The 16,077-nt window shown below is 44.0% G+C and overlaps 1 protein-coding gene across 2 annotated transcripts in view; it reads left to right on the top strand.

Moving 5' to 3' along the window:
• The window catches only part of LOC124777362 (cholinesterase 1-like), a 128,333-nt gene that overhangs the window by 69,137 nt on the left and 43,119 nt on the right, over nt 1-16,077 (top strand). For both annotated transcript variants that reach the window (XM_047252739.1, XM_047252740.1), the window contains exon 6: nt 2,749-2,951. In XM_047252739.1, the coding sequence (XP_047108695.1) occupies nt 2,749-2,951 (203 nt within the window). The remainder of the gene's footprint in view (nt 1-2,748; nt 2,952-16,077) is intronic.

Below are 16,077 nucleotides of genomic sequence, written 5' to 3'. Positions count from 1 at the left end.
CTTATTTTTGTTTTTATTACGAGGACTATTCCGATAGTAAGGACCAATGGATCGGGAAATGGAAAGCACTGTGAGAATCAAGGCCGTTTTGTTTGCTACAGTTACCCACATCTTCCACCTACGTCTCTACATTGTCGCCGCTACGACTTCCACATTTGTCCTAGCGCTATACCACGTTCCCAGTACCCTCGTCACAGATGGCAGCCGCCTGTGCTTTACGCCCATTCTCTGCGCTTGTCTACAGCTCGTTGACTGTGAGAAAAAGTTGTCTGAAAAGCCGGCGGCTCATGTAAGCAGAGATGAAACTTAGAGGCATCCTGTTACGGGCTGTGTTGTGGGTGATCAAACACTTCTCATCGAAAACACTGCAAGAGCATCTTCATTGCCCCTGCAGACGCGGCCGAGAATTGTCATGAAGAAGGAAGTGCGTGACAGTTGTGTTATGTGGGTGCATGACATCAGGCGGAGTCTCTCACTTGGTCCTCATACTTCTCTAGAGAAGCATCTTTATGTGCTCACTGTGTGCTCAAAACTGAAAAGAGCAACGTGACGCAATCGACAGGCATACTAGAGACACTGCCCAATACATCTGTGCAAAGATTTATCGGATTTTCACTGTGGTTTCCTTTTCGTGTCCAATCGGTCCTTACTTTCCGAATAACCCTCGTACATGTTCACGGATATTGAATTTTTATTTATGTATAACACAAATTGAACAAAATGACTAGCATATGGACAAGGGAGCAAATGTGTGTTTTAATAGCGATAATGTAGGAATTTTACGCACGTCTGTTTTCGAGAACAAACTCTGTTGTTTGGGAGGCAAATGAAGCCGACAACTGCTGCTGGAAAGCACTGGGAGCGGAAACTCACGTTAACCAGCTCTCCTGTGTTCCGACGGTGCTGTGTCTCGTGAAGTTGGATATCCTATCCGTGTGCACATCGAAGTTAGCTGCCTTATTCCGTGTGCCGACGACTTAGTGCAGAAGTTGGCAATTCCAGACTTGTACTTTTGGGGTATTTGTGCAGACTTCTATACGACAGATGAGACGTGTAATATCAACTTCAGTGCAGCTGGCGATGCTTTGCTTATGATGGCTGCCCAAATGACTTCCGCCTTCAAATGGTTCAAATGGCTCTGAGCACTATGGGACTTAACATCTGAGGTCATCAGTCCCCTAGAACTTAGAACTACTTAAACCTAACTAACCTAAGGACATCTCACACATCCATGCCCGAGGCAGGATTCGAACCTGCGACCATAGCAGTCGCGCGGGTCCCGACTGAAGCGCCTAGAACCGCTCGGGCACCACGGCCAGCTCTTACGCCTTCTCCATAGTTCCTGAGGCAGTTATGTAACCAAGTAACCACCTCTTTCGGGTGAACCGCTAAACATACGATGTCCACATTGTGCACTATCGAAGCGCCTTCGCCCACCGATGGGAAAGATACACTGAAGAGCCAAAGGAACTGGCACACCTGCCTAATATCGTGTAGAGCCCCCGAGAGCACGCAGAAATGCCACAACACGACGTGGCATAAACTCGACTGACGTCTGCAGTAGTGCTGGAGGGAACTGGCACCATGAATTCTGCAGAGCTTTCCATAACACCGTAAGAACACGAGGGGGTGCGGACCTCTTCTGAACAGTACGTTGCAAGGCATCCTAGATGCGCTCAATAATGTTCATGTCTTGGGAGTTCGGTGGCCAGATGAGGTGTTTATAATAGCAAGTGTGTTCCTGGAGCCACTCTGTAGCAATTCTGGGCGGGAGGGGTATCGCATTCTCCTGCTGGAATTCCCCAAGTCTGTGGGAATGCACAATAGACTTGAATGGATGCAGGTGATCAGACAGGATTCTTATGTACGTGTCACCTATCAGAGTCGTATCTAGACATATCAGGGGTCCAATATCACTCCAACTTCACAAGCCCCAGACCATTACAGAGCCTTCATCAGCGTGAACAGTCCCCAGCTGCACGCAGGGTCCATAGATTCATGAGTTTATCTCCATACGTGTACACGTCCATCCACCCGATACAATTTGAAACGAGACTCGTTCTACCAGGCAACATGTTTCCAGTCATCAGAAGTCCAATGTCGGTGTTGATGGGCCCAGGAGAGGCGTAAAGCTTTGTGTCGTGCAGTCATCAAGGGTACACGAGTGGGCCTTCGGCTTCGAAACCCCATATCAATGATGTTTCGTTGAATCGTTCCCTGGACTGATACTTCTTAAAGGCCCAACACTGAAATCTGGAGTAACTTGAGGAAAGGTTGCACTTCTGTAATGATGAACGATTCTCTGTAGTCATCATTGGTCCCGTTCTTGCAGGATCTTTTACTGGCCTCAGTGATGTCGGAGATTTGATGTTTTACCGGATTCCTGATATTCGTGGTACACTCGTGAAATGTTCGTGCGGGAAAATCCTCACATCATCGCTACCACGGAGGTGCTGTGTTCCATCGCTCGTCCACTGACTAAAACACCACGTTCAAACTCACTTTAATCTTGACAGCCTGCCATTTTATCAGTAGCAACCGATCTAACAATTGCGCCAGATACTAGCGTTATATAGGCGTTGCAGACCGCAGCGCCGTATTCTGCCTGTTTACATATCTCCATATTTGAATACTCATGCCTACAGCAGCTTCCTTGGCGCTACGGTGTATAAGACATGTATGTATAAATTAGCGAGCTGGCGTTTCTGCCTGTACGCGGGGCTGAGTGTGGTGGGTGCCTCGTTGCAGGGCTGTTCTCGCGCGCCATCGCGGCCAGCGCCTCCGCGCTCAGCCCCTGGGCCTTCACCAGGAGTCCCCGGCAGCGCGCCCGCTCGCTGGCCGCCGCCCTGGGACTGCCGACCAACGCCTCGGACCGGCAGGCGCTCCACTTGCTCTCCCGCGTGCCGCCGTGGCTGCTGCTCACACACACCAGAGCCGCGCTCTCCCAAAGGGTACGTTCCACAGCCTACACCTACTTCTCAAACATACCAGCGCCACACTCTTCCATCACGTACTCTATCAAATCTATACAGATACTTACTTATTCGTGGACATTAATAGGGGGTGAGTCCACCCTCCGCCTTTTTAACAGCTTTGCTGCGAACGCTTTAAATGAGATGTCTAGATGTCTTTGGAGGAAATACAGCCCAATCTTCCTCAAGAACCGAAACCAGAGAAAGTAGCGACATCAGGCGATCGTAGTCGACCTTCTATGTTTTAGCTAACGATGAGACGTGTGTGTCTAGGGTTTTAAAGTTTTGTGATGTGTCTTGACTCTGGCCTAAACTTTTAGGCTGTTGGTTTTAGTGTATTGCAGGGTGGCTGACTCCTCCCTTTTTACCTTGCGGTCAGCCAGCCACTTCCATCTGCTACATTGTTTTAGCTTCCTCTACCACTTTCTTCCTGTGTTGTCCATATTTTATTACTGACGCTCTGCTTCGTCCCACGCTTTGGTGTGGGTAGGCACATATTTTTCAAAGCTTGTTACCTGTGTTTTATGTTCTATTTTATCTTACTGTTCTGAGTATTTTCTTGACACCCGTCTCACTATGTTACTGAGCGGCCGCTGAAGACCTTGCTGCCGTGCGCTCAACAAACCCTCTACAACAACAACAACTCGACCTTCTAACTCATCCAGAAGGAGTTAGACTCATGCTGGAAGTCTCTGTAGGCCACTCCATTTCATAAATACAGGTTATATCAAAAACAATCTGATTTTGCACGTCTATATTTCTGAAACTAATGAACATATATCATGAGTTTTATTTTTTGATGAACGGCAAACTCAAAAAGGTTTTTTTTCCAAGCTCTTTCGTAGGTGTTCGATATGCTCCCCCCCCCCCCCCCGCCCCCCTGAGATGCACAGCGTATGCCAATGCGGTATTCAAATTGTTCCCACACTGCAGAGAATATGTCTTGAGTTACAACCTCCACAGCTACTGTTATGCGACGTCTCAGTTCATTCATTCTTGTTGGTAACGGAGGCAGATTTACAGAATCTTTTATAAGCACCCACAAGAAATAATCACATAGTCAGATCCGGTAACCTTCGAGGCCACTAATGTAAGGCTGAATCATTTGGTCCAGTGCGACCGATCCATCATTCAGTAATCCTTAAATTTAAAAATTCGAATCTGTCTCAAACTGTGGGAAAACAAAGTCTTGAAGCTTATCTACATAGTCTATGTCTTGCTGTAATAGTGTTCTCTGCAAAGAAAAATGGACCATAGAGCTTTTCCCATGAAACTGCACACAAAACACATTAAATTTTAGAGAGACTCTCTCCTGACGTACAACTTCATTTGATTGTTCCGCGGCCGGCCGAAGTGGCCGTGCGGTTAAAGGCGCTGCAGTCTGGAACCGCAAGACCGCTACGGTCGCAGGTTCGAATCCTGCCTCGGGCATGGATGTTTGTGATGTCCTTAGGTTAGTTAGGTTTAACTAGTTCTAAGTTCTAGGGGACTAATGACCTCAGCAGTTGAGTCCCATAGTGCTCAGAGCCATTTGAATTGATTGTTCCGTACGCCATAGTTTCACATTATGACGGTTCACCTTTCCGTTTAAATGAAAAATTGACTCGTTACTAAACAGCTATGAGTAACCATCTGGCACGACTCAGAATGGAATGTGCACAAAAGACAGATAACAGTAAAAGCGGATACCAAATTGAGATTCGTTGAGAGTGACTAAAGGAAGCGTAGTCCGTCCACGGAAGACGTTTCTTACAAAACTCTTGTTCGAATAATTATTGAGGACATTGTGAAACCCTTGCCAAGTATGACTTACAGAAAACAAAAAGAAACTTCAAAGTAGAACCGCACGTTTCGCTTCGACATAGGTTAGTCGGTGCAAGAGAGTTACGGAGACGGTAAACAAACGTCAGTGGCAGATGTTACAACATAGGCGTTATGTATCACGGATTGTTACTACTGAAATTTCGCCGGCCGGGGTGGCCGAACGGTTCTGGCGCTACAGTCTGGAACCGCACGACCGCTACGGTTGCAGGTTCGAATCCTGCCTCGGGCATGGATGTGTATGATGTCCTTAGGTTAGTTAGGTTTAAGTAGTTCTAAGTTATAGGGGACTGATGACCTCAGAACTTAAGTCCCATAGTGCTCAGAGCCATTTGAACTATTTTGAACTACTGAAATTTCGAGCGAGTACCTTGCGGGAAGAGTCAGGTCACATATTATTTTCTCCCACGATCGCGACAAGAAAGTTAGAGAAATTATTTGTCATAAGAAGCTTTACCGACAGTCAGTCAGACTTCTGGAGCGCCAGAGGTGAATGGAACAGGAAACGGCGGGAAAAAATAGTGCTATCAGAAGAACCCTCCGGCAAACCCCGCAAAGGTGATTTGCGGTGTACAGATGTACGTGTAGTACATGTACACAAGTGCTCCTAAACAACACAGAGGCCGCACTTCCACATTGGCTGTGCGTGCCTTACCTATTCTTATTACGAAATTCGTGTAGCCGTCTTAAATTTACGGTTTAGTCACAGTAGCCGGCCGTGGTGACCGTGCGGTTCTGGCGCTGCAGTCCGGAACCGCGGGACTGCTACGGTCGCAGGTTCGAATCCTGCCTCGGGCATGGGTGTGTGTGATGTCCTTAGGTTGGTTAGGTTTAAGTAGTTCTAAGTTCTAGGGGACTTATGACCTAAGATGTTGAGTCCCATAGTGCTCAGAGCCATTTGAACCATTTTTTTTAGTCACGGTAAATAGTGATTATGTATGAACTCAAAAATTGTTCAAATGGCTCTGAGCACTATGGGACTTAACAGCTGAGGTCATCAGTCCCCTGGAACCTAGAACTACTTAAACCTAACTAACCTAAGGACATCACACACACCCATGCCCGAGGCAGGATTCGAATCTGCGACCGCAGCGGTCGCACGGTTACACACTGAAGCGCCTAGAACTTCTCGGCCACACCGGCCGGCGTATGAGCTCACTGTCCTAATTAACATTGAGGTGAAAAAATCATAGAATATCTCCTAATATCGTGAAGACCCTCCCTTTTCCCAGCTTAGTGCAGCAACTCGACGTGGCATTCATGTAAACACGGCCCGCGACATCAAGGCCACGACACCAGCTTGCACAGTACCTTGTTCACAACTTGGGTTCATGGCTTCGTGTGGTCTGCAACATACTCCATCCCTACCATTACCTCTTACCAACTGAAAGAGGGTCACATCTCACCATGTCACAGTTTTCCGGTCCTCTGGAGCCCACTAGAAACGCTGCAGGCGATGTCGTGCTGTAAGCAAAGATACTCACGTCGGCCGTCTGCTCCCATAGCCCATTAACGCCAGATTTCCTCGTACTGTCCTGTGGGATATGTTGAGCGTACGTCCTACATTAATTTCTGCTGTTACTTCACGCAGCCTTTCGTGTCTGTTAGCTCTGACAACTCTACGCAAACTCCACTGGCCTTGGTCGTTAAGAGAAGGCTGTCGACCATTGGGTTGTCTCAGATTTGATGTTAGTGGCACACACTTGACACAGTGGATCTCGAAATACTAAATTCCCTAACGATATCCGTATGCGTCTAGTTCTAACGACCATGCTTCATGCAAATCTATTAATTCACGTCGTGTGGTTATAATAACGTGGGAAATCTTTTCAAATGGATCACCTGAGTACAAATGACAAGTGGGCAAATGCATTGCCCTTCTGTACCTTGTGTCCGTGATATCACAGCCTGGTTATAGCTATCGCATAGTTTTTCTCACCTCTGTTTGTATATTTCCGGAGTCGCTGCTAAATTAGTTTTACGCAGATTATGACGATTCTGACCAGATCTGACAGGTCTCCTGTCGAAATATGTGTCGGGAACTCCACAAGTTCATTTGCACAATAATAGAAAATACTCATTGTGTACTTGGTTGTATAGTGCCTAGCAGAAATTCCACGCTCTTACTGACTGAAAAGCACATATGTTAGAAATGTCACTTCACTCATTCTGAAGGAATAATGTCTACTTATCAAGTACTCGATGATGCTTGGGAGTGCAGCCGTGAGTCGTTGAAGACTGACATCGCCTATCGCTGTCGCACCATTTATTAACACTCTGTATGCGGTTTTGCGCATATGTCATGACCATAAGAGCATGACGAACCACACTGCCAGACGACAGCACCCCCAGTGTAGGAAATGCAAATTCATTTGGTAGCAGCTGTCCGGGCGAATAAAGTTTCGGGACGCGTGTGTCTCAACAGATTCTTTATTGATGGAATCCTAAATTAATTTTGGCTACTACGCATCAGTCTCGAGCATATATACAATTGATTTGTGTTTATGAGAAAGAGGTATAACGCTCGAGTGTTAATTACGCAAGCGTGGGCAGCATGTTATGGTCCATCTCCGGGGTATCTCTTAAAGAGTGTTAATTCATGCAAACTTTTGCTTGTCTCTTACCATTATTTTGAACAATTAGTTCGTGAGCCCACTCGAAACGTAAATGGTGGCGAAAGCAGACTTGACCTTTAAGCAACAAATAATCCTGGACAAATAGTGAGTGTTATGACGAATACATGGATTAGCGACCACAAGGCAGTTGCTGCTAGGCTGAATACCGTAACACCTACAACCATAAAAAAGAAACGCAAAGTATATCTATTCAAAAAAGCTGATAAAAATGCTCTTAACGCCTTCAGTCTTCACTCCTTCCGATCTGATCATGTAAGTGTAGAAAAGTTGTGTAATACGAGGCCTGTTCAGAAAGTAAGCTCCGATTGACTGCTAAATTGAAACCACAGAGAACATTAGAAATGTTTTACTTGTAACAATTAGCTACACCTTTCAGCTACTTCTCTACGTAGTCGCCGTTCTGACTTAGACTTTTGTCATAGCGTTGTACCAACTTTTCAATAGCCTCATCATAGAAGGCAGCCGCCAGTGCTTTCCGCCAATTCTCCACGCTGGCCTACACCTCGTTGTCTGTGTCAAAATGTTGTCTTCAAAGACAGCGGTTCATGTGACCAGAGATGAAACTCAGGGGGAGACAATTGCGGACTGTATTGTGGGTAATCTAACATTTCCATTTGAAAACGATGCAGGAACATCTTCATTGCCCCTGCAGAATGCGGCTGAGAATTGTCGTGAAGACGAAACAGCACGACAGTTATGTAATGTTAGCTGCATAGCTTCAGGCGAAATTTCTCACCAGGCCCTCGTACTTGGCGGCAGACACTATTTTCTAGACATCTTTACGCACCCACTGCGAGCTCAGAAATGAGAAGAGCGACGTGATGCTAACTGGGGTTATACTAGAGACACTACCCAACACATCTGTGCAAAGCTTTATCGGATTTTCATAGTCGTTTCCATTTCGCGACCGATCGGAGCTTACTTTCTGAACGCCCCTCGTATTTTGAAAGAGATAGTATCAACAGCAATTGAGAGATATATACCACATAAATTAATACGTGATCGTACTGATCCCCTATGGTACACAAAATGGGTCAGATCGTTGTTGCAGAAGCAACGAAAAAAGCATGCCAAATTTAAAAGAACGCAAAATGCCCAAGATTGGCAAAGTTTTACAGAAGTTCGAAATATGGCGCGTACGTCAAAGCGAGATGCTTTTAATAATTTCCACAACGAAATTCTGTCTCGAAATCTGGCAGAAAACCCAAATAGATTCTGGTCATACATAAAGCGCACCAGTGGCAAGACACAATCAATACCTTCACTGCGCGATAACAACGGTGAAGTCACTGATGACAGTGCCACTAAAGCAGAGTGATTAAACACGGTTTTCTGAAACTCCTTCATCAAAGAAGACGAATGAAATATTCCAGAATTCCAATCAAGAACAACTGCCAATATGAAAAACATAGAAGTAGATGTCCTCGGTGTAACAAAGCAGCTTAAATCACTTAATAAAGGCAAGGCCTCCGGTCCAGATTGTATACAAGTCAGCTTCCTCTCAGAGTATGCTGATAAAATAGCTCTATATTTAGCAATTATATACAACCACTCGCTCACAGAAATATACGTACCTAAAGACTGGAAAATTGTTCAAGTTACATCAATACCCGAAAAGGGAAGTAGGAGTAATCCGCTGAATTACAGACCTATATCACTAACGTCGATTTCAGTAGGGTTTTGGAACATGTACTGTATTCGAACATTATGAAGTACCTCGAAGAAAACGATTTATTGACAAATAGTCAGCACTGATTCAGAAAATATCGTTCTTGTGAAACGCAACTAGCACTTTATACTCATGAAGTAATACGTGCTATCGACTGAGGATGTCAAATTGATTCCATATTTTTAGATTTCCAGAAGGATTTCGACACCGTTCCTCACAAGCGTCTTCTAATCAAACTGCGCGCCTACGGATTATCGCCTCAGTTGTGTGACTGGATTCGTAATTTCCTGTCAGAAAGGTCACACTTCGTAGTAATAGACGGAAAGTCATCGAGTAAAACAGAAGTAATATCTGGCGTCCCACAAGGAAGTGTTATAGGCCCTCTATTGTTCCTGATCTATATTAACGGCGTAGGAGACAATCTGAGTAGCCGTCTTAGATTGTTTGCAGATGATGCTGTCATTTACCATCTTGTAAAGTCATCAGATGATGAAAACGACTTACAAATTGATTTAGATAAGATATCTGTATGGTGCGAAAAGTGGCAATTGACATTGAATAAAGAAAAGAGCGAAGTTATTCACATGAGTACTAAAAGAAATCAGCTAAATTTCGATTACGCGATAATTCACACAAATCTGAGGGCTGTACCCGTACATCCGATCCTTGCCTGTTAAAGCCGTCTTCAGAGTGTGATACCGACTGTATAGAGTCATAAGAGTGAACTTCTTCTTTTATGGTGCTTTTAAATGACTGACATCGAATGCGTATGCTATGAATGTTGTCCCTTTACATAATTCCATGTATCTTTACCCACGTGTTTACACAAATGTAATTGTCCATTGTTATCTAGAAAACATAAAAAATAGTCTACATCTCCGTGATTACTCTGCTATTCACAGTAAAGTGCCTGGCAGAGGGTTCAATGAACCACCTTCAAGCTGTCTCTCTACCGTTCCACTCTCGAACGGCACGCGGGAAAAACGAGCACTTAAATTGTTCTGTGCGAGCCCTGATTTCTCTCATTTTATCATGATGATCATTTCTCCCTATGTAGGTGGGTGCCAACTATATTTTCACGTCATCGGAGGAGAAAACTGGTGATTGAAATTTCACGAGAAGATCCTGTCGCAACGAAAAACGCCTTTGTTTTAATGATTTCCACTCCAATTAACGTATCATGTCTGTGACACTATCTCCGCTATGTCGCGATAATACCAAAGGAGCTGCCCTTTTTGTACTTTTTCGATGTCATCCGTCAGCCCCACCTGTTGAGGATCCCACAGCACACAGCAGTACTCCAGAATAGGGCGGACAAGCGAAGTGTATGCAGTCTCTTTGGTTGACTTGTTGCACATTCTAAGTGTTCTGCCAATACATCGCAGTCTTTGGTTTGCTCTACCCACAATATTATCTATGTGATCGTTCCTATTTAGGTTATCTGTGATTGTAATCGCTAAGTATTTAGTTGAATTTACGAGGTGCATTCAAGTTCTAAGGCCTCCGATTTTTTTTCTAATTATCTACTCACCCGAAATCGATGAAATTGGCGTTACTTCTCGACGTAATCGCCCTGCAGACGTACACATTTTTCACAACGCTGACGCCATGATTCCATGGCAGCGGCGAAGGCTTCTTTAGGAGTCTGTTTTGGCCACTGGAAAATCGTTGAAGCAATAGCAGCACGGCTGTTGAATGTGCGGCCACGGAGAGTGTCTTTCATTGTTGGAAAAAGCCAAAAGTCACTAGGAGCCAGGTCAGGTGAGTAGGGAGCATGAGGAATCACTTCAAAGTTGTTATCACGAAGAAACTGTTGCGTAACGTTAGCTCTATGTGCGGGTGCGTTGTCTTGGTGAAACAGCACACGCGCAGCCGTTCCCGGACGTTTTTGTTGCAGTGCAGGAAGGAATTTCTTCTTAAAAACATTTTCGTAGGATGCACCTGTTACCGTAGTGCCCTTTGGAACGCAATGGGTAAGGATTACGCCCTCGCTGTCCCAGAACATGGACACCATCATTTTTTCAGCATTGGTGGTTACCCGAAATTTTTTTGGTGGCGGTGAATCTGTGTGCTTCCATTGAGCTGATTGGAGCTTTGTTTCTGGATTGAAAAATGGCATCCACGTCTCATCCATCGTCACAACCGACGAAATGAAAGTCCCATTCATGCTGTCGTTGTGCGTCAACATTGCTTGGCAACATGCCACACGGGCAGCCATGTGGTCGTCCGTCAGCATTCGTGGCACCCACCTGGATGACACGGCAGCCATGTGGTCGTCCGTCAGCATTCGTGGCACCCACCTGGATGACACTTTTCGCGTTTTCAGGTCGTCATGCAGGATTGTGTGCACAGAACCCACAGAAATGCCAACTCTGGAGGCGATCTGTTCAACAATCATTCGGCGATCCCCCAAAACAATTCTCTCCACTTTCTCAATCATGTCGTCAGACCGGCTTGTGCGAACCCAAGGTTGTTTCGGTTTGTTGTCACACGATGTTCTGCCTTCATTAAACTGTCGCACCAACGAACGCACTTTCGACACATTCATAACTCCATCACCACATGTCTCCTTCAACTGTCGACGAATTTCAATTGGTTTCACACCACGCAAATTCAGAAAACGAATGATTGCATGCTGTTCAAGTAAGGAAAACGTCGCCATTTTAAGTATTTAAAACAGTTCTCATTCTCGCCGGTGGCGGTAAAAATCCATCTGCAGTACGGTGCTGCCATCTCTGGGACGTATTGACAATGAACGCGGCCTCATTTTAAAACAATTCGCATGTTTCTATCTCTTTCCAGTCCGGAGAAAAAAAATCGGAGATCTTAGAACTTGAATGCACCTCGTATAAACGATGTGATCCTTCTGAAAGGTAAAGGTTACGGTAATGGAAGAATGTTCGTCGCCTTTACAAAGAGCGTTCTCCACAACTTCCGACTCCGTCGCGTACCCTTTTCGCCACGATTACGCAGCGGCTTCGAGAAGGGAACCCTCACCGTCAGTAAGCGTGGCTTGGAGCTCCAAAGAGACGCCGCACACCATAACTGGAAGAGGCCGTATTGCATCACGTTGAAAAGAACCCGTTAACGAGTGCACGAGTAATTTCTTTGGCAATCAAAGAGTGGGATTGTAAAAAAAATGACGTCCTGCGTGACACGTAGCCAATTACATGTACGCGTGGTTGCATTACCAATGTGTTTTCAAATATCTGTAGCATGAAAATGGTACATTTGCGGACATGGGTTCCTATTGAAAATATTATCTACTCACTCTTTTCTACAAGTCCTAGAAGTTTGTAACAGGAATTTGCACCCTGTACACCATGACGTATAATTATCCCCCCCCCCCCAAATTTGGAAATACTTGTAACAAATCTTTACTTAATTCTGTAGAGTTACAACGGTCCTCCTCTCTGGGGACCTCCGTTAATATTCCGCTACTTAGTTAACTTGTAACTGCCTTCATAACTTACACATAACGTGCCATATCGAGCGCGAATGTTTGCACCAAAGACCACAACCTCTTAACCCTGTTATTCACCAATTTATGTGATCCTCTGTTAAGTATTTTGAACATTAAAATACCTGTTTTCTCTTTTTCACATAAGGTATGTTTGTACAATGCAGTAGGTGTAGTCTGCTGTGCCTAAGCAGAAAAATAGAGTTAATCTGTTGCAACATACGACTACAAACGTGTACTCAACCATGGTGCTCTAACGCTTACAGACGCGTGAATTAGCATCGAACCAGGTGGGTGGGGTAGGATAGGCATCAAATGACACCAGCCAATCTGACGTAACCACCCCGCCCCCATCATGACTACCGTACCATTGTTGTAAACCTACCTAGGAAACACGTTTTCAAACGGTTGTAGCTCGTAAACGCTACATTTGCGGACATGGGTTCCTATTCAAGACATTATGTTCTCTCTCCCCTCTGCAAGTCTTAGAAACTTATAACGGGAATCTCCGAACACCCTGTACGATAAGCATTCTTCAGTTGTGAGTCAGCAGCAGAAGTGAAACAGGAACAGACAGAAAGAGTAAGTGGAGAGGGGCAGTTAAACAATCATGCAAAATTAAACATATACAGTGATTATGGCTAGGCAGAATAAGGAGCTATCTGTACAATATCACAAAGTTCTATGAGGGTGTATATGTCATCAGTTATTGTTTCAAGATGCCTTTAAAATTTTGGAAGAAAAAGACTGGTACTGGTTCACTGAAGTCAGGGGGGCTTTAAGGCATGACGTTAATGTACAAGTGTAAACATCAAATTTTCCTGAAGACCCAACTTCAGACCTTTAGAAGCAACAAGTAAGACAGAAAGTTTATGATTAATTGTACCAGAAGGATGCTCATAAAGTGCCACGCGCGAAATCAAGCCGGTTTTGTTCCAGTTCTAAGGCGGAGTATACGCAAGAGTCCTTTATAGTGGTTGGAAAAGTTTCTACCAATACGTCCTACAAAAAAGCAGAAACAGAAGCAAATTGGGCATACACATACCAGAAAATTGATATCATTGACCAGTGATATTATTACTACACATCATTTTATTTTGTACCTATTTATTGGTGTGAAAGGATATTTTAAATAGATTTCCAAACTGATATATCTTGCTGACAAACGGGAAGCTAACAGATTAGGGTATTTCTTTTGAAAAAAAATGCTGATGTTGGTTCACTCACTTGTCTTTGCATTTGTTCAAGCAAATTATTTATTGTGGAGGGATTATACGCATTATTGTGATCAACTGATTTCAGACTAGATATTTCTTTACATGAATCTGTGTTACAATTGAAATCTAAAGGTGTGCAACTGATCTAAAGAATGACATATTATGATGATCTGTGTACCATGATGTGTGCTACCATTAACGGATATAATCGCTGTGTTTCCAGCGATGGTGGATAATTTAGTGGTTTACTGTGCCATACTCATAACTTCAGGATCTTAAGAACATGGCAGCAACAGAATACCACCACATTCTTTCATACGGGCATAAAGTGATAAGATCTATGTAAAACTGTTTTCACCACTGCCACGATCCGATCGAGTAGATGAGCCTTTCCTTACATTTTCTGTTTTATATCTGTTTTCAGACTGTTTTGATGTAGTTCGCCTGGAATTACTTTCCTTTGTCGACCTCTTAAAGTCCTCGGTTATTTGTTAGATATATACAACCTCTGTCTTCCCCTGCGGTTTTCATATCTGCTGATCCCAGAAGCACCATATATATTATTTATTGATGTAGTAACCCATAAATTATTATCCTATCACTTTTTCTAAGTAGTGTTTTCCAAATAGTCCATTCCTAACCAATTCTTTGGAGAGAAAGCTCACTTCTTAATTTATCAATTCCCACAGGTTTCAGCACACTTCTGTAAAATCACATCTCAATCGCCTCAGTTTTCATCTTTTCTTGGTTTCTCACATTTCGTTACTCAGTTCCATATGGTGCTGTACTCCTGAAATGCAGTCTCAAAATTCCCAAGCCCTTTCCAAGCATACCACCTTCTCTTCTGATTCTCGAATATATATTTGATATTACTAGTTAAAATTTATTAAACTCAAATAGTCTTTCTCCTAACTCGATCCTATTACAACGACCATCTTTACATACTGAGTCACCCATGCAATACTCGTCTGTACTCTGTGTAGCTTCTGCTTGTGCTGCTGCCGCTAGCACATGAACTGTAGTTGTTTGCATTGGATTGCTGACGATTCACATAAGAAGAACCCTGTTAGTAGAATGCTTACGGCACTTCACTCTTTGCCCTGCCTTTCTTTTTATGGCGAATCCCGCTCACGTCCCACCGTTTTCGACTACTGTTGATAGTCCCTATATTCGTCTTTCCGTTTCATTTTGCTGACCGTCTCACTATCTAGGTTGAGCGTTTCTCAAATTTCTGGCTTCCTTACCACGTTGCTACTTCTGACACTCTACCGTTCTACGCGTAATAACTTTTTCGTTCGTTTTTCAGTCTTTTCTATCATGGTAATCTTCCCCTTGGTAGACCCTCCCCACTTTTTCAGATGTGAACAATTTTGAAGTTTTTTGCCATTGAAAAGATCATCATGTAACTTCTTCGATTACAGGCCTCGCCTGCTGTGGTTCAAATGGTTCAAATGGCTCTGGGCACTATGGGGCTTAATTTCTGAGGGCATCAGTCCCCTAGAACTTACTACTACTTAAACCTACCTAACCTGGGGACAATACACACATCCATGCCCGAGGCAGGATTCGAACCTGCGACCGCAGCGGTCGTGCGGTTCCTGTCTGTAGCGCCTGCTGTGGGTTCACATCATGTACATGTAGTGCAGTGGTTTCCATTGTCTTTTGCATTCTCATACTGTTGTTCATCACTGGTAATTCCACCTTTTAGTGGCAGCTTCCCACCCCAGTCACAAGAATGTGGGCTGATCCTCTGTCCACTCCTGCTCTTTGACAAGGTCGTTGGTGAAATGATGGTGACTTCCTACACCGGAGGTCTTAGGCTGACATTTCTGATGATTTTCATGTAAAATTTAATCTGTCTCTGGACTCGTACACGGGAGTTAGAACATTTTTACTAGGATCCAAAGACACTAAACTTAAACCACAGTACCACTTGGTATAAAACACAAAGTATACTATAAAATTTAAAAAAAGAAACAAAGCATTATAAAGTGACAAATTGCGGCTTTTATTCTAAGCATCTGCTATTCTGACGTCACAGATTCAACGTCCAATTGGTAAGATAAAGTTATTTAAATTCACAAAAACATGACTTTCCTAGGCTGCATTTCGATAAGTATACACTAGAGTGAAAAGAATGACAGATTTAACGTTCCACAACGTGTACGTCTACAGTTTATCTGATCAATGTTCATTATTTACAGCTCTTTTAACTTTTAGTGAGAAACTTAAACACCACACGCCAAAACTAGGTGTACACTGAAACATATAGTTCCTGCATCACTATTGTCGATAATCGGAA

This window comes from Schistocerca piceifrons, chromosome 2 (genome assembly GCF_021461385.2).
Source record: "Schistocerca piceifrons isolate TAMUIC-IGC-003096 chromosome 2, iqSchPice1.1, whole genome shotgun sequence".
Taxonomy (NCBI): Eukaryota; Metazoa; Arthropoda; class Insecta; order Orthoptera; family Acrididae; genus Schistocerca; species Schistocerca piceifrons.
The sequence above is the reverse complement of the archived record's forward strand: the minus strand, read 5'-3'. Positions and strand labels throughout refer to the sequence as shown.